Consider the following 20,671-nt stretch of genomic DNA (forward strand, 5'->3'; position numbering starts at 1 on the left):
AAATATCAATCCGTACACATCGAAGATCCAATGGATTTATTGTAAAGACGTCATAAACAGTCAGAGAAAAACATGACCTTGTGCAATGTCAAGTTACAGGTATGCATTGTATATCTCTGAAAACTGCTTCCAATCTCAGTGAAAAGTAACTAGAGGTTCCCAAGAGCCTATTTCACTCACCTGATTCTACTTTGGTTATGAAAATCAAGTCATAACACTTGCCCTAATAAGGATTGAGGCCAAATTTGGTTTAATATTGGCCCAATTATATAATAGAAAATCCTGGTAGCCATCTTGAACATTAAATCGGCAACAAAGTAGAAACACTTCAAGCACATCATAAGAAACATTTATGCCATGTTTGGTTTCATTCCCTTGAGGTCCTTTGTTAAACTGAGTATCCCCTTGGCAGCCATCATATTTGGTGCATTTGCTACACAAGACTTTTGTATGTATTTCACATATAAAGTAAGTTGTTATAATGAATTTCCCGTAGGCAGCCATCTTGGGCGATTGAATGGCTACAAAGTAACAACATGTAGCCAAGACCACAATAGGAACAATGTTGCCACGTTTAGTGTCATTCCATTAAGTGGTTCTCTCAAAAAAGACCTATGTATATATTGCCCATAAGTTCCTATGTTAAACGAAGTTTCCCGATGGCGTCCATCTTGGATGATGGATCACCTACAACACTTCGTTAGCACCTCATTAGGAACATTCATGCCATGCTATGGTTTCAACCCATTAAGCTGTTGTCTAGAACAAGACATTTGTATATATACAAATATATTCTATCGAGTTCTTTGTTAAACTAAGTCCCCAGCTGGTTGCCATCTTGGATGATGGTTCCCCTACAAAGTTTCAATTCATTCCATTAAGTGGTTCTCTAGAAGAAGTGCAACTTGTAAAAAGTTAACTAAGACAACGACGGACAACTAACAACAAATGATAAGAAGAGCTGACTTGGCGAGAAATTTGAGCTAAAATATGAAGATAACTAACATTGTAAACTGCCTGTAAGTTATATGCCAACTTGAAGCATTTATATATATATAGATTCTTACATTGGTATCAGTGGATTATCGGATTTATTCAATCAAGATAGTTAATTAGCGAGGACTTTAAAATTTATAATTTAACTATCGAGATTGGATAAATCTGATAATCCACAAGTAACTATGTAAGAATCTGTTTCTCTAATGATTTAAAAAAAAAAATCTTTTTTTGTTAAACGAAAATCCCCTTTGAGTGCCTTTCACATTCCATGAAATTGTCGATTTCATTAACATCTGTTAGCACATTTTGATTGTCACGGAATAGAAGTTCCATCATTAATATAAGTTCCAAAAGGAAAAGATATTCTGGAATACTATTTCCACAGGAATAAATATTACAGTATATGTTCCTAACGGAATAAATGGTATAGAACATTTGTTACAACAGGAATAGATATTATGACAATGTTTATAACAAAGTTTCCATTGGAACTTCTGTTTAAGGTGGAACAAATATATGTTGACAGATTCATCCAGTTAGCTAAAAAGGTTATGACCCTTAAAATCATCCAATCATCTTTTGAGATCACAGGCAACCACATGTTGAGTAATTTTTTTATACAATAGTTTGGAAAAGAGATAAATTTCCATAGAATTAAAAAAAAATATGTACAGAATTTTTTTTCTTCTTTTATTATCGTCATTATCTTCCCTCAAAATGAAGTATTTTTAGTAATATGGAAGGTACAATTTAATAACCTGCTGGTGTTGGTGTCATGTGCTGCCCTGGAAAACACAGTACATCAGGTATTTCTTCATTCAATCCTTTACTTCCATCAAAAACTACTAGAAACAAAGCTCTGAACGTCATGAATGTCTGGTGTGTTGTATAATAGACATACTGTCCTCCAAAGTCCCAGAAGATGAGTCTGCCAACTTTCATTTTATATTTCCCACTTTTGAGGACTTTCTCCATTCTCTTTCTTATTTCTTTTTTGGTCATTTTAGTTGTCATTTTCTTTTTCATTTGCTGTTTTTTAGACTCACTAGAGGACGTTTGTGGTGATAAAGATTGGGCTGTTTGTGGCTGTGTAGAGGGTTCACTCGAGTCGTTCACAGGCTTGGTAGCTTGTGACTTCTGAGAAGGATTATCTTCTGCATGTTGACTATCAACAGGTTTTGCATCTGGTTCCTGATTTTCTGGTGTTTTTGCTTGTTTACTTTCATCTTCTTCTATGGAGGTCATTAATACCTTATTGTACACAACATCCAAGGCATTATAAGTTGCTGTATGAAAAAAAAATTGATGTTATTTATTACATACAAATAGATAAACTTTGGTAAAGACTTTTCAGTGACATAGTCACTCAAAGTAACTAAAAAACTTACTTTAGCATAAAATAAAGTTGATCATTGAAGCAGGGAAAAAAGTTAATTTCTTCTTATTTTGTGAAAATTAAGATGTGGTATAATTGCAAATAGTACAACTCTTCATCATGTTCATTGCAACAAAGTCCAATTGACCAGGTTTTAATGAATTGTATATCATTGCAGTCTTCAACATTGAGTAAACCCCATACATATCTTTCATTTTGTCAGCTATACACATGATAAAAGGTCATGAAAAAACAAAAAGTTAAATAATTGACACAAAAACACAAAAAAACACCAAAAAAGTGAAACAATTTACAGAAAAAACAACAGCCTAATTCATACATTTCAAAAACATTTGTATGTGAAAGATAAAAATGCTCTTTCAAAATTTCCCTTTGGAAGCTCCATGGGGAAAATCCATCGCAAATTGTAGTTGGCAGTATGCTAATTAATGACAAAAAAATAATGATAAACAGATATAACAACAACAACAATCACTGCAGACTTGGAACTGGCACATACGAATATTTTTGGGGTAAAAGTTGACTGGCATTTAACTGAAACTTCAGACCACAAAATATAACTTAACTACCCACACCACAATATTGTATGTAACACTTAGAAACATGTCCATCATCCCAAATGTGTCTTTTTTAAACCAGGTATTAGAAATGGCCTCTACTACATAACGGATATTGGATAAGGAGAAGGCCCGGTAAGACCCCTTTTTGGCCCCAAAATATAGTGCTTTTACAAAGTTGCCCTACAGAAAAAAAGTTGAGGGCCAGTTGATGGCCATGTGGCGGACAGTTGAGGGCTAGCTGTTTTAAACAAAATAGTTGAGGGCTAGGTGTTGAGCATCTTAGCTCAACTCAAACCTGGCCAAGCAGTGTATGTTGGATAGATGTCGCTCAACTGGCCCTCAACTTAAGCTGGCCATTAAGTTGAGGAAAAGTTGAGCAATTGATCTTTGGTTTTCATATAGTTGAGCAAAAGTTGAGCATTCAGACTTTAAAATTTTTGTAGTTGAGCAAAAGTTGAGCATTCAGACTTTGAAATTTTTGTAGTTGAGCAAAAGTTGAGCATTCATACTTTGAAATTTTTGTAGTTGAGGAAAGTTGAGCGTTCAGACTTCGATTTTTTTTTTTATAGTTGAACAAAAGTTGAGCAATTAGAAATATGACCTGGTGATATAAAGTTTATGTGCCATCTGTTTTATCTGTCTTTAGTGCAAATGGACAGGAAGTATTATTATAAATGTACACAAAGTTTGAGGCAAAATTAAGGGAAGCACATGTTTTTATACATTCTTCTGTATTTTAACTTAACTAAATCTTTGACATAAAGATAAAAAAACAAACAGTATTTCTTTTATTATAAGATACATCAAATATTCAAGATTGAGGTAATTAACAGTTATTATTAGGGGCAAATCTCAAAGTGATCACACTGTCACAATACCCAAAAGAACCTCAAACATTTAAAATTTGAACTGGGTTTGAGCATGCACATGGCAAGCAAAGATGTCTTCTAGCTATCATGAATAAAATATGAATTTTACAATGAATGTAGATTAAAAAAGTTACAAATAACTGTATTGACATTGATAAGTGCAGTGTATTCTTCTGATGACATGACTCTTGGATTTAGGAAAATTAATGTTTTAACACATATTTCTGGAAACATCTTTTGGTAAGTACATTGGACAAAATGTTGGATTAGATTTGATTTCCACCATTTTTAATAAGTGTATAATTATGCTCTTTTAGTTCAAAATAGTGATATGTAAAGTGTTTTCTTTATAAACTTTAAAGAGTGAAGAAAAAAATGAGACAATGTATTTATGCATTAATGTATGTATTGTCAAAATGTGTAAGACAGGAGACATGTTTATCTTATTATTAAGACAATTTGTTTAAGAAAGTATTACTAATAAAATAAGAATATTCTAATATAATGAATTTGGTATAAAACTAGAGATCTATTCTTATTTGCTAGATAACTCCTAAAAAGCAAGGATAAAGCATTCATGTAGTCTGTTGTGAGTTGAGGTTTTTCAGCAGTATTTTGGCTATAAAAATACACAATTTAAATTATTTTTTTCTACAATGTGTAGTCATCAGTGTTCAATTACCACACAATGCTCAACTTTTAAAGACCTAGCCCTCAACTTTTAATGACCTGGCCTTCATCTATTGGCCACCTAGCCCTCAACTTTTAATGACCTGGTCCTCAACTGTTGGCCAGGTAGCCCTCAACTCTAATTGCTCAACTGTTGGACACCTAGCCCTCAACTATGATATTTTCTCAAAGTTGCTCAACTAATTTGCATAAAGTTGAGCAGGCTACCTAATTTGCATGGCAAAAATCCAGCTAGCCCTCAACTGGCCCTCAACTATTTGCTCAACTGATGGCCAGCTAGCCCTCAACTGGCCCTCAACTGATAGCTAAACTGGCGGCCAGTTGAGCAATGCAGTTAGCCTAGTGATCATTTTTTCTGTATGGGTGTTTATTAACTTTTACTTATTTATTTGAAAGAAACAAGTTTTTGTTACATGAATATGGGCTGTTATTGATAATACAATAATTAATGTACAAGCATCAGGTACTAGCATCATTTTTTCATGCAAAAACTGTTATATCTTCACATTTATGCTAATTTTAAGACGTTTTTTGTCTAAAATGGAAGTGGTCACACTTGTGTTCATTCTTAATATTTAAATATGGGCAGGAATTCGCTAGTGAAATTTTAGGGTCAATAGTGTTTATCCAATTAAAAAATAAAGAAATCATGCAAATATGGAGAATAAACATTGTTTAAATATCAAAGTGGGTTAGTCTTTATTGCCAAATGCAAAAAAAATGGATCCAATTAAAAAAATCGACAAAAAATCAGCACTTGTTATGTGCTGGTAGTTGAAAACTGTAGACAAAAAGTGTGACATTTCTGCAGTGGCAAAACCCCTAGTCATATTTAGAATATGCCTGATGAATTGTTCTACTATCATTTAGAAACCCCATTTTGTACAGAATCCGATTATTGCTGCAAATAAAATACGTTTGAAAATGGACAAGTGCATGTAACTTTTCCCGTCAACAAATGTTACATGCACCTTTTCATTAGCTGATTAGCTTTGGAAACAAGTTATTGGTCCAGCATGGCAAATTTTGAAAGGTGTCAACAATGGGTACAATTTGGATTTCATGATTTTTATCAATCAACTGAAGTTTGAAAAATATAGAAGGTAAGAAAATTTATTTCATTTTCGTGTCAATACTGCCCAATAATACTCATATTTTTTTAACAGTTGTATACTTTTTATAGTAAGCATTACCATAATTATTTTTTTCACATTTCAACCCACTGACAATTAAATTAAAATGTGGCTTTGTCATCTTTCACACTAGGCATCTACCAGTGATCAAGCAGATGATAAGAGAGTGGGACCAGGTTAATTTGACCTCACAATGAAGTGTTACATGCACTTTCTGTGTAAATTAGGTTCTTTGATAATGATGTGTGACTTGCTTTGCAATTTTGTCAAAAAATATAAGTTTATCTTGTATTTAAACAGGTTTGACCCTTACGATATTCATTTTATTGCTGGAGAGATTTCTGTACATAACATTGACACGAAAATATTTACCAAGGAAAGGTGTCTATGATACATGCAAAAGCTTTTTTTTGTACGGTTTGCCTTATCAATCTAATTTTTTACATGAAATACCACAGATTAATTGCCAATTTGATTAACTAGTACTTGTATTCATTCTCAGCATTATAAAGATAACTGGCCACTTAATGTCAAAACATAAAATGTAACATTGACACCAGAATAAAAACAATATTACTTTATTACACTTAAAGCATAATTGGCCAGTGCATAATATTAAATCAAATGTAAATTTATGCTGAATTCTTAACAGAGAAGTTGTTGATCTTTCTTGATTTCTAGACTTTACAATATTTACTTGTAATTCTTATCGTTTAAAGGCATGTAACATTGACACATCTTCTAAGTCGAGGTTACATGCTACAACCTAATAAATGTGCATACAATTATTCAATCAATAAAATCTTGTTGAAATTTAAATTTGCTTCATTAAAATGATACATGTATTAAAGAAATAAATGAGTTTTAATTATTTGTGTTTATTTTTTTCCTGATTGACTAGCAATTTTTCCTCATCATTTGTTGGTTTTCCTGTCAATGTTACATACATAACCCAAAATTATAATGTTTTAAAAGCATTGATTTCCAAACCTCTGTTATGAGCTTTAAAATGAGTTTATCTGAGTTTATAAATGACTAACATCTGAAATATTGTCATCACACAATTTCTTTGATGCTCCTATGATAACTTTATGAGTAACATGGACTACAATATTTGTATCAGGTCTTTTTTGTGTTACATGAGAAGATTTTACTGTGTTGAAATCAACAGTTAATCTAATTTTTAATATTCAAAGTTATTATTATGATACCTATTTTAAAAAATAATATATAAAGTAAACCCAAATTAAACTTTTTTTTCATAAAGAAATTGTGTATGTAACATTGACAGAGTCTATTATTTAGACTTTCACATGTTCAGGCCAGTGTTACATGCGTAAACAAAACTTACTGCCATATGGAGTTATTATCTTTTTTTTATTTTACAAAATTAAAGCGTTTTCATGTTTTCCTGTTTAATTTGTCTTTTAACACTAGTTAGTAACATTGACAACAATATTTTGTGTCAAGATTTTTTATGTTACATGCAAAGGTATTACTTCCTTAAAGTCAGACATTTATATAACATTTTATAACCTAAATGATTAATTAGATATTACTGGGCAGCAATTATATTATTTCTCCAAAGTTGACTATTAAGCACACCACTTTCATCTTCTGGTCTTCATGTATGTAACATTGACATACAACCTTTTACTTTTCAGTCAATGTTACACGCATGAACAGAACTGATAACATTTACTTACTCCTTTGCTCTATAAAGAGATTATTGATAATTTAACTTGTTTTACCACCATCAAACTTCATTTTTATTTCTAAATATAGATATTCTTTTTAGAAGTGTATTTTCTTCATTGACAACAAAATTAGTGTCGGTCTTGAAAATTTACATGCAATTTTTAATAAAAAAAAGCAATATAAATCTAAGAAGAAAAAGATGATCAGCAATAAATGTGATGAAGAAAACTCTCAGGAAGATGCTGCAAAAAGATACTGTCCCTGTCAACCAGTCAGATGGTGATGTCCCTGGCAGCCAGACAGATGGTGATGTCCCTGGCAGCCTGGAAGATGGTGATGTACATATCAGTCAATCAGTTAGTTGGTGATGTTCCTGTCAGTCAGTCAGTCTGTGATGTTCTTGTAAGCCAGTCAGAGGGTAATGTCCCTGTCAGCCAACATATGGTGATGTCCTAGTCAGCGTGGCAGATGGTGATGTTCATATTAGTCTGTCAGTTGGTGATGTTCCTGTCAGTCAGTCATATGGTGATGTTCCTGTCAGCCAGTCAGATGGTGATGTCCCTGTCAGCCAGTCACATGGTGATATCCCTTTCAGCCTGTCAGATGGTGATAACCCTATCAGCCTGGCAGATTATGATGTCTGTGTTAGCCAGTCTGATAAGGTCCCTATTAGTGAGTCAGGTGTTGACGGTCCTTTCAGTCAGTCAGATAGTAGTTCTGTGTCAGAAAACCAGATGATGGTGACTGTGTATGCAGACATACTAGTGATCTCCAATTTGACCATTCTACAGCAGTGTAGAAGATATTTATTTCAAAATCTTGTTTATTTATCCCTTTTCATTCACCAGTCAACACATGTAACATGTGTATTTACTGATGCTCATTATAGAAATCATGAGGAATTCAATTTGTAACATTTTTTTTTAATTGTTATGCCAATAATTGACATTCCAGAATATCTTTTGCATTATAAGAGGTTCAGGCTCCTTCTGATATCAAAATAATAATAATAAACTCATCATGTATACCAGAATTGAAATTTTGAAGGCCAGAAACGCTTTTCGTTTACAAAAGACTATTCAGTGACGCTAATGAAACAAAAAAGTAAAAGAAGGCCAAATAAAGTTGAAAACAGGACTATGGTCTAATGGGTGTTGGTTTTCTCTTCTGAATTGTTTTACACTGGTCATTATGGGGCCCTTTAAATTGTGGCTTTCTGTAGTTTAGGTAACAAGTTTTCAAGATGAAATGGCATTGAAAAATCGAAACAAGATATTTGAGAATTTCTATATTATTGTAAATTTTATAATCTATGCATGGATTTTGGTTCTGATTGAGGGTAGATTAATTGTTGTTTTGTTTTTTTCCTTTTTTCAGATAGATAGTTGAAGATGTTGGAGACAGAAAACAAGAAACAAGAAACTTGTTTTGAATGTTTGAAATAAAATTTATTGTTTAAACCTTAAAAAGTTATCATAAATGTAAGATTAACCAGCAGAAATAAAACGAGATATAGGGTGATATGTCTATCAGACAACAACCTCAAAGATGAAACCCAAATTGTTCTTGATAGAAGTTATGTAAACAATTGAAAATAAGATTCTCAATAAATGCAGCTGTATCAACCTCTCATCATGCTCGTAGATTTGTCCATGTTTTGTCTTGGTTTTTCATACTATTAGTTTTAAGTGTAACTAACTGTGTCACATGAATGAGGGATACATGTAATCATTTTGTACCCTTACTTTGTCAGTATTAGTTATTGAGTGAAGAACTTCTGGATGCTGATGGTTGTGTGGTTGTCTTCTTATCAATCTCATCCCTTTGCATAAAAAAACGGGTTGCTTACTTACTGATATAAAAATGTTTCATGTTGTGGAAATTTTGGATGACTCCTTCATCAATTGATCTATCTTTGGTCTTAATTTTATTTTTCTGGTTATTTTGACATTTGAATATCTTTTAATTTAGCCTTCCATAGTGTACCACCATGAACAAGCATAACTACTGGTATAGTTAAAAAAATATGTCTGCTGTCTGAAATTTAGGTGAATGGTTTTGGTATTAAAATAATTTAAATAATATCATATATGAGAAATGTGGCAGTATAATTGTATAATTTACATTCAGATGGTTGTTTGGAGGCTTTTTATATCTTTTAAGGTCAATTTTGGCATGGTTCATTATTCATATTTTTTGTGTCCAAGTTACATGCAACATTTAAGTCACTATTTTATGACAGAAATGAGATAATTGCAAAAATATTCATACAATTTTTTAATGTGAGGGTAACACAATGAAAAAGAGCCTTTACATGTTCAGAAAGAAAATGATTCTTACTGTATTTATCTCTTAAACATTGCATGTAACATTGACAGAAAAGTAGAGGAAACTTGTTTTCACAAAATTTCTGAAAGAAATGAAAATATACATTTTAGATCTTTGATGATAGACAATGTCTTGTGATCAATATATATGATATTGAATGTTGAATAAGTTAAGGAATCATTAATCTCAATTTGTAAAAAGTGTCCATGTTACATGCTCCAAATTCATTATTTGCTTTGGTTCCAAACTGACGCAAGTTTAAAAATGTTTTTTTTTGGTTACAAATAGAAGGACACCATTTGTAGCAATAATTTGTAAAAAATTTAGAAGCTTATAATGATTTTTATTTTTTTCTTACAATGTCACACTAAAGTAGCATTAGCGAATTCCTGCCCATATATGTTGTATTTAATGACAATAATGATACATATTATATATAAATGTTGAGAGTGAACACAAATGCGGCTACTTCCATTTAGACAAAAAATCATCTGAAAAGTGACTTTAAATGGTATATTTGATAGAATTTTTTTTCATATTTAAGCTGGACAAATGCTTGAGTTTGAGAGTTTTTAATGACCAAGTCAGTCAAAACCTATTACAATAACCAATTGAGTAAATAAAAAATGTCAAAAATCTTTCATCTGACATGTCTGATGTACTGTAAATTTTAGGCCGAAATTAGCCATTACCAGGCCTTCTCCTTTTTTAGATTGATATCCTACCTAGTATTAATCTTGACATGCTTGAATAACCGTAAAAATTCAGGCCCAATCAAAAATTCCTGGTATAATTATAGAACCTATCTATGGTATTTATTGTTAATGTGATGTCGTTCAAATAATGCATGAAATATGTGTCACTGGATGTTTATGTATCTTGTTTGTGTGTCTTTAGCGATGCTCGAAACCTAAAATTTAAATAAAAGCCTGTAGACCAGTTTGTCTCAGAACTGTTGAAAAAGGGGATTCCAATTCTATAATTGAAAGCCTGCTGTGCAATAGTCGCAGACAGGAATGATATAAAACTAGAGGCTCTGTCGCTCACCTTGGTCTAGGTGCATATTAAACAATGGACACAGATAAATTCCTGACATAATTGTGTTTTGGTGATGGTGATGTGTTTGTAGATCTTACTTTACTGAACATTCTTGTTGCTACAATTATCTCGATCTATAATGAACTTGGCCCAGTAATTACAGTTGAAAATATTTTCTGAAAATTTACAAAAATTTATGAAAAATGCTAAAAATTAACTATAAAGGGCAATAACTCCTTAAGGGGTCAAATGACTATTTTGGTCATGAAACTAATTTGTCGATCTTGTTTTGCTGAACATTATTGCTGTTTACAGTTTATCTCTATCTATAATAATATTCAAGATAATAACAAAAAACAGCAAAATTTCCTTAAAATTACCAATTCAGGGCAGTAACCAGTAACAACAGGTTGTCCAATCCATGTGAAAATATCAGGGCGGATAGATCTTGCTTGACCTGATAGACAATTCAACCCTGTCAGATTTTCTCTAAATGCTTCGGTTTTTGAGTTATAAGCCAAAAACTGCATTTTACCCCTATGTTCTATTTTAAGCCGTGGCAGCCATTTTGGTTGGATGGACGGGTCACCGGACACAATTTTTTAAATGAGATACCCCAAAGATGATAGTCGAAACCTAAAATTTAAATAAAAGCCTGTAGACCAGTTTGTCTCTGAACTGTTGAAAAAGGGGATATTAATTCTATAATTGAAAGCCCGCTGTGCAATAGTCGCAGACAGGAATGATATAAAAAAAAAGGGATCATCGGAGTTTAATAGTACAAAATTATTCACTCAGTAAACGACTAATTCAGCTGTACTAACATTATTTGTATGTTCCCTGATGCAATTGCCGTAAACGTTTTTGACCTCATTGAGGACAATAGGTATAGGAAGCATGGTAGGAGTGCTTATGAGACAAATCTCCATCCACATCACAATTTATAAAAGTAAACCATTATAGGTCAATGTACGGTCTTCAACACAGAGCCTTGGCTCACAACCACAAGCAATAAAGGGCCCCCAAAAAATACTAGTGTAAAACCATTCAAACGATAAAACTAACAGTCTAAACTATGTTAAAAAGATTAGAAACGAGAAACCTTTATATGAACCACATCAACAAACGACAACTACTGAACATCAGATTGCTGACTTAGGACAGGTGCAAAGAATTGCAGCAAGTTTAAACGTTTTAATGGTACCATACCTTCACCTTTATCTGAAATAATAGTGTAACATCACAACATAGAAAGACACACTATAAAATATCAATTTGAATGACTTAACTGATTCAAAAGACGTATTGACCAAATGAACATACACTGAACGAATAAATTTGATCTATGATACAATGTAAATACAAAGTTAATAAAAATAAGGGATGAATAATTATAGTAAAAGTATTATATTATACCGCTGTGAAATGCTAAACAATTTCAGAATAACATCAGCTTTGAAAAAAAATACGACATTAGTATTATCAAAGTAAAACACAAGTAAATTAAAAATAATTTTGTAGATACGATTACTTCTTCTGTCTGTGTTTAGAAACACCAAGAAATTCCTTGTAAAACAATTAAACTATTCTAAAACTTGGTAAATGTGGGGTGAATATCAACAATTGAACTATAAAATTGGTGCTTGATAAAACTTCCTAATGGAAGTATGATGTATTCACTTCGTAAACGACAAACATGTATTAGCGCTAAAAAACATGTAACGTTCTAGCATTTAATAGTGGACACGTTTTGGCAAATAACAATTATCAGACACGTTTGGGGGAATCGGACACATTTAAATTTGGGGGATGGACACATTTGGGAGTGTTACATATATATGCTTAGTAAATCATAATGCAAAGATAATTTAATTTATCAAAAACTACCTTGACTCAAAACTTTAACCTGACGATGGACAGACGAAGGAACAGATGCACACACCAAAAAATATAATGCCCCTAAATGGGGCATAATAAACCAACAGCCAAACTAATGATAAAACAATTAATGCTGAACAGAAATAACATAAAGCAACCAACAGCAATCAGGGAATTGCAGACTTGGAACAGGAACATAATAGAGATGATGGAGATAAGGTTGACTGGCATACGACTGAAACTTCTGACCACAGCCATTTCTTTACAAAATATAACTTGCCTACCTCAATTACCTGTAAAACAATACCTTATGCATACTTTAAATGAATACAATGTTAAATCCATATATATGTAAATGTGTAATCCTACCTGGATCAATCATGATCCAATTTCTTGTCTCTATATCAAGTCCACAGCGACCTTCAATGAGGGTAATCCCATCAGTTGCATGTCGCCCTTCTGGAACATTATCCCCAACTAAAAGCTTGACTAAACTTGATTTCCCTACCGAAAACTGGCCTGTTACCATACAGCGCATGTCAAATGATTCGTAGCTTCCACTGCCAAGCAACTTGTTCAACATGGCAGATCGGATGGAATCTGTATAAATACAAATTTTCCAATTATTAATGTATTGCTGATGATGTCAAAAAAATCTGTGTCTACATCATAAAAATAGACAGTGGCTAAATAGTATTATTCCATTAAAAAAAAAATCTGTATTTAAGTTAAACTGTTGATTATTAAAGGGAAATAATTTCAATAGGGAATTTTTTGACAATTTTGATTAACTTTTCAACCATACTGCAGTTTTAAACATATTGGATAACTATTTGATTTAGCTCCAGTTTTAATTTAGCTTCAGCAGGCATGCTTGCTAGATGATCAACAAAAAATTGAATAACAATCTATTTTCTGGCAAACTAAGTATTTGTTCATTCGAAGTTTGTATCTTTGTTGAGAAGTTTTAGATGTTAAGCTCTTTACTGTGGCTTGATTGTAAGTGTTACTCTTCATTTTTTGCCATTCATTCAAAAACCAGTCAAAGTGCAAAGTGATAACATGATAAAATTATGCATACTTTAATAAAAATATATATTCAATATTTATATACAATGATTATATAACAAAAATATTCAATAACAAAAAATGCCTAATGTCAACTAAACTGGAGGCTCTTAAGAGCCTGTGTCTCTCACCTTGGTCTATATGCATATTAAACAAAGGACACAGATGGATTTATGACAAAATTGTCTTTTGGTGATGGTGATATGTTTGTAGATCTTACTTTACTGAACATTGCTTACAATTTTCTATATCATTAATAAACTTGGCCCTATGTTAAGAAGGATAATATTTTGTACAAATTTACGAAAATTTACCAAACTATATAGGGCAATAACTCCTTAAGGGGACAACTGACCATTTGGTCACATTCACTTATTTGTAGATCTTATTTTGCTGAACATTATTGCTGTTTACAGTTTATACCTATCTATGATTATACAGTATTTAAGATAATAACCAAAATTGGCAAAATTTTCTTAAAAAAATATCAATTGGGGGCAGCAACCCAACAACCAATTGTCTAATTCATCTGAAAATTTAACGGCAGATATAGCATTTGTATAGATTGACTTGATTTAAGAAATAATTCTTTCATGCCATGCTCTATGCTCATTTTAACATGGGTAGGCATTATATTTGTTAATATCTTAATACCGAGCGTTAGCGAGGTATTAAATGTTTACAACTATAATGCCTACCCATGTTAAAATGAGCATAGAGCATGGCATGATAGAATTATTTCGATTCTAATAGGAATATTTTGAACTTTTGTACTTCGAAGCGGACCTATAGTAGACGCTCAAAATGTCGCCATTTTGATTTGATGAACAAAAACGTTATAGAAAAATCAACAATTTATCAATAAAAATAGAACAGAAACATTTAAACTTACTTTTAGAATGTTTTTATTTAATTTCCTAGCGAGCAACACCAACAAAAATGTCCATTTTGATCTCTGGCCTTGTTCAAAATTCATCTGACGTTGCAATTTCAATTGTGACGTCAATCACGTGCAGTCCATGTTCTATTCGAATTAGAACATGGCTTTGTACCCAAAGCTAAAGAAGAACGTCATATTAGAAAAACAATTTAACACCGTGATAAACTCTAAATTCTTTTGTTTCAAATTTATAAGCCAACAGTTTCCCCTATGTTCTATTTTTAGCCATGTCGGCCATCTTGGTTGGTTGGCTGGGTCACCGCACTTATTTCTTAAACTAGATACCCTAAAAACGATTCTGACTAATTTTGGTTAAATTTGTTCCAGTAGTCTTTCAGGTAAAGGTTTTTGTAAAAGATTACAAAAATTTACGAATAATTGGTAAAAAATGACTATAAAGGGCAATTACTCCTTAAGGGGTCAACTGATCATTATAATAAAGATAATAACCAAAAACAGCAAAATGTTCTTAAAATTACCAATTCAGGGGCACCACTGGGTCGATGCCACTGCTGGTGGAGATTTATTTCCCCGAGGGTATCACTAGCCCAGTAGTTAGCACTTTTTTGTGCTGACATGAATTATCATTGATATGGTTGTATTCATAAATTAACTGTTTACAAAAATTTGAATTCTAGAAACACTAAGGCTTTTCTACCTCAGGCATAGATTACCTTAGCTGTATTTGGCAAAACTTTTAGAAATTTTGGTCCTAAATGCTCGTCAACTTCGTACCTTTTTTAACTTTTTTGGATGAGAGCGTCACTGATGAGTCTTTTGTATACAAAATTTAGTCCTGTTATCTATGATGAGTTTGTTTTGTATATATGAACATCCTATTTTTATTCCATTAACTAAATATAGTTCACATTTTGCTTATCGTATCTGCGAAATAGACATAACCAAAAAACTAACTTTGACCAATCATGCTAATGAACTATGAAATTGAGGTAAAAATAAAATTAAGGTGATGTATGATTTTTAATGATCATGATGATACAACTATCCACCAGGTTTCAAATACTTTGACATAAGAAATAATAGGTAATAGCAAGGCCTTTAATGATGAGAAAAACCCACAACATCTAGTTGGCCACAAAACTCCCCGACATAAAAAGGTTACACCAACTCTGCCATACAGACATGTACGCCGTGCAGTCATTTTAAATACCAAGATGACTTAATGCTTTATTAAAGTACCTGGGAAACAAACACTTACTATGAAAACTAAACATTGACCTATAACGGTTTACTTTTACAAATTGTGACTTGGATAGGGAGTTGTCTCATTGGCACTCATACCACATCTTTTTATATCTAAACACAAAAACTCAACATTGACCAATTCAACATAAAAAACAGGTCAAGGTCAGGTGAAAACTGCCAGACAGACATGTTCACGTTACAACAACTATATCAATCAAATATAGTTTATCTACTGTGTATAGCAGCTGATATACTGACTAGACAACGGAAAATGTACCTTGATCGGTGATCAATGACATGAATGGATTGTAATCCCTACGTCTCACATTATAGGTCTTTGTCACAGGTGAAACAAACATTATTGGTTTCTAACAATATTATGTCAGAGTGTAGTCTATAATGGCTTCCCCTTTTCTTGGGTAAATAATTCTAGAAAGGTAGAATATTGCCTGCAAGTACTGATAAACATGTACTATAACTTCCTACAGAAGACCATATATGGGATGGTACTTACTATGTGGTGTATATCATATATTGGAAAGCTGCTAGCACTATATAGCTCCATAGTTTGTTATTATCTATTTTATAGTGATAAATCTCATCAATACATTGCAGTTAATTGCATGACGTCATACAGATCATTTATAACGTGTTGTTATTCTGAAATTCCTAGAGTAACCATCAACTTATAATGAAATAAAAATTACCTTCTAACCCTATTCCAGCAGTCACACCTGAAGATTTTTCCGACATGACAGTCTAAAAAACAAGGAATATGCAGTGTCAATATATGTTTACATTGTCTTATCGGGGCCTGTTATAGCTGACTATGCGGTATGAAAGGCTTTGCTCATTGTATTTGTTGAAGGCCGTACGTTGAGCTATAGTTGTTAATGTCTGTGTCATTTTGGTCTCTTGTGGACAGTTTTCTCATCGGCAATCATACCAAATTTTCTTTTTTATATTACTCATTTCACAGACACTGAACTTGTTGAACTATTAGATTTATAAAATATCAACCCTCCCAAATATATCTATATGAAACATAATTTTTCAGGAAATATGTGGCCCAGAGTAAAAAGAGAGATATAGTTTGAAGTGTACAGGTGTTTTTTTTAATTTGGATCATCCCCTTGTAGACATATACTTGCTTCATGTTGATTTGCAAATGCCATCCACGCCAAGGGACAAGAAAAGCTCACTATGCCCTATTGGAAAGGTGTGCTAAATAAGTAGGCTTAGCATCACTGTTATAACTCTATTTACTGCAGAGTTGAGGACCACTGTTTGATAAATACAAGTCACAGAGTATACCTCAAACCTGGTAGCAAATTCTATCACACTTTCATGATTGTACTAGGTATTTAGTAGAATACTGCATTGTACTTTAAGCTTGGCTTACTAAAAATTTTACAATCGCTAATCGAGTTTACCTAAAGATGTGGAGCTATGTAAAAATATTCCTGAGGAAGTAATATTAGTTATCTTGGTGTAATCAGGGGTGTACAGAATTATACACAGTTGTTGAAAATTCATACACCCTGAGGTGCATTTATTTCTTATGAACAGTTCCCATACGGCAATCCTCGGTAGAATCCACTACTCTCCTTGGAATCGGCCGAGTTAAGACGAATGAAACAATTCCTTTATTCCTTTCTAAACCGGGATGTGAAATTGAAAAGTGCTTATGGAAATTCAATAAAGATGTTGCTGCATATTGTCAAATACTGTTTTGGTGGGAAATTCATAAAAAAATTGTTTTTTTTTTAATTTTTTCTGGATATTGTTTTTTTTTTATAATTTTTATCCTCAAATATAATTATTTAGTTTCAATTTTTTTTTTATATATTGGCAAATTATTGATTTTTTTCTTTGATTTTTTGGCAAAATTTTCACAAGGGTAGGGTATTATTTACACTGCGGTAATTAACCAACCAGATTGCAGTATTTTTGCTGCATAAGAAATAAAAACAAGAATGTGTCCATAGTACAAGAATGCCCCACTCGCACTATCATTTTCTATGTTCAGTGGACCGTGAAATTGGGGTCGTAATTTGGAATTAAAATTAGAAAGATCATATCATAGGGAACATGTGTACTAATTTTCAAAATGATGTACTTCATCAAAAACTACCTTGACCAAAAACTTTAACCTGAACTTCACACTATCATTTTCTATGTTCAGTGGACCATGAAATTGGGGTCAAAACTATAATTTGGCATTAAAATTAGAAAGATCATATCATGGGGAACAAGTGTACAGTCAAACCTGATTAAACCGGACCCTGAATAAACTGGTTTCCTGTCCATTCTGGCCAAAAATGAAAGTCCCATATTTTTCCATTCAAATTCTTTGTTAAAATACTCTCTGTAAACCGGAGCTGTGTATTTCGAATTCCGGTCTAATTATGAAGTCCCAATACTCTTAATTACATTAATTATTACCTGTCAAAACTGGTTTGTCTAATTAATTTCAATGATCGATATACAATCAAAACATATTTGTTTATATGGCTTTTCGTGATAATTAATTAGTCAGGTGTAAAACTGTGAACCTACAATCGTACAGTAGTGAGCTGTATTATTTATCAAAACATTTTAAACGTGTCAATTAAACGAAAAGACACACCGAATATATCTCAGATTGAACTTACGTTTTAACTTGGATAAACAAATTAAAATCGCGGAGTAAGAAATTCACATCGTGATTTCGAAATCCTGGGTTCCCTGTTGTGAACCCCTAAACAAATGACCTTGATAATGAAAAACACCCGGATGACAACAATCAATGGATATTGTACACTGTACGACAACGTTTCGAAAGTGATGAAATTACGTTTGATAATATTCTGGCTTGTTAATCGGCCATTCAAACATTACAAATTATTGATCATGGGAGTAAATCGAAACTCTTGTCTTACAATCCAAACAACGCAGCATTATGATGCAAATGCAAACAATGAAAAACGAAGTAAAAGTATTTTAATTTATCAGATATAATTTATAATCAGAGAGAACTTTTACATGCAAAATGTCGGACGTCACAAGTCATTAACTTCCGGTCAAAACTGAAACCTGAATAAACCGGCTCACTGTCCAAACAGGCCGGTTTATACATGTTTAACTGTACTAAGTTTCAAGTTGATTGGACTTCAACTTCTTCAAAAACTACCTTGACCAAAAACTTTAACCTGAAGTGGAAGGACGAACGGAGGCACAGACCAGAAAACATATTGCCCCTCTACTATCGTAGGTGGGGCATAAAAATTATGTATGCCAAGTTAAAAGTGCAATACAGTTTAATTATCTCCATTTTTATTCATTCAAATGCAAAATTAACAAAACATTTTATTTAAGACATACTGTCAGTGTTAGAATCTCCTAAATAGAAATTTTCAAAAATTGTTCTCGCCTGATGCAATGTTTACTCTTGAGACATCAACTAATTTTGTTTAATATTGAAGAAATCACATACTGATAAACTCCTGAATTCAAAATGGCAGAATCTCTTACTTAAAAGCTGATAAAGTGTGGAATTTATCACCTCTAATATATGATGTTGTTTAATCAAAATTGTGATAAAAAAATAAATTGCATTATAATTTGAATTTTTTATTTCAAGACTTAAAAAATGTTAAAAGTTTGTGTGTACACTCCTGGAGTATCCTGAGTTTTGTGGCATTTGATTTTTTTTTAGCTTTATATCTCTTAAGCTTTATATTGGTAAATTACCCGAGTTATTCTTAATGTAAGCATTTGTAATTCAAAAGTATATGTACCTGTAAGTATTCCATCACTTCTTTATACTGCCCGTAAAATCCTGTTGCTGCCAGATCGTATGGAGTCTTACCCTGAAATGCAGACAAATCTTTATATTGCCTTTATCTGATTATTACAAAGAAGACTTGTGTTACACATATCATACAATAAACAAGACCAGTAGCAGCTGAGTGGTGCGTTATTTTGTTTTTACAGGTGCTAACCATATTATTTTTAATTATAAAATATAACTCATGAACAACATTCTGAATATTTTTATCATTTTTCCTGTAGCCTTGAAGAAGGCTTTTAACTTTTTTTTAAAGCATATGAAATAATTTAAATCTGTCAGCATTTAGTCTATTTTTTTTATGTATTTTTTTTTTAAATCTGTTAATGCATCCTTGATGTCAAGATGAGGGTTGTACGAGTTTGTTTTTTTTTTTTTTTACTTTTTTTTTTTATTTTTTATTTTTTGGACAAATTATTCTCAATTTTTTTTTTAAATATTTTAGCACCGCATTTTTTTTTATTCTTTATATTTTTGCACCCCATTATTTTCTATTCGTCATCTTTTTGCCCAATTCTCTCTATTCCTGAAGTTTTTTCTATCATTCATGATTTTCTATTCTGTAGCCTGTCTATACCCTCCTATAACTGTATATTGTTATTTTACAGATTTCATAGTTTTTAGTGTTAACACTGACATTGTATAGATAAGGAAATACATAAATTACCGTAGGTACTCGCTTATAAGTTGGAACTTTGGGAGTAAAATTCAGAATCAAGAGAGGGGTACCGACTTATAAGCGAGATCCTGAGACCAGAGGAAGAATCAAAGCTGAAGAAAGGTGGTCAGATGTGAATTTCCTGACCAAAATTATGTTTGTGATAGCCGAACCTACATAAATCTCTAAATAAATAGGTTTTGTGGAAAATAAAGGACTACAATACTGTCTTTGTGTTTTATTTGCTCTCTGTTAACATTTGTGTTGAATTTCCCACTGTTTCCGTTTTGTCTATTGACTTTTCATGGTCACATGGTTTTGTATCATCCCAAAGGAAGAGCCAAGAACCAGAAATCAGAAGAAGATAATAATGTACTTAAT

At 32.2% G+C, this 20,671-nt stretch overlaps 2 protein-coding genes across 2 annotated transcripts in view; both read right to left on the minus strand.

Moving 5' to 3' along the window:
- Positions 1-20,671, minus strand: part of LOC139498898 (uncharacterized) — a 332,230-nt gene that overhangs the window by 259,866 nt on the left and 51,693 nt on the right. The window lies entirely within an intron of this gene.
- LOC139497750 (uncharacterized) overlaps positions 1-20,671 on the minus strand; it is a 70,246-nt gene that overhangs the window by 44,082 nt on the left and 5,493 nt on the right. The window contains exons 5-8 of the mRNA XM_071285987.1: positions 19,583-19,654; positions 16,511-16,562; positions 12,959-13,189; positions 1,758-2,285 (exon numbers count right to left, since the gene is read on the minus strand). Coding sequence (XP_071142088.1) covers positions 1,758-2,285; positions 12,959-13,189; positions 16,511-16,562; positions 19,583-19,654 — 883 coding nt within the window. The remainder of the gene's footprint in view (positions 1-1,757; positions 2,286-12,958; positions 13,190-16,510; positions 16,563-19,582; positions 19,655-20,671) is intronic.

This window comes from Mytilus edulis, chromosome 12 (assembly GCF_963676685.1).
Source record: "Mytilus edulis chromosome 12, xbMytEdul2.2, whole genome shotgun sequence".
NCBI lineage: Eukaryota > Metazoa > Mollusca > Bivalvia > Mytilida > Mytilidae > Mytilus > Mytilus edulis.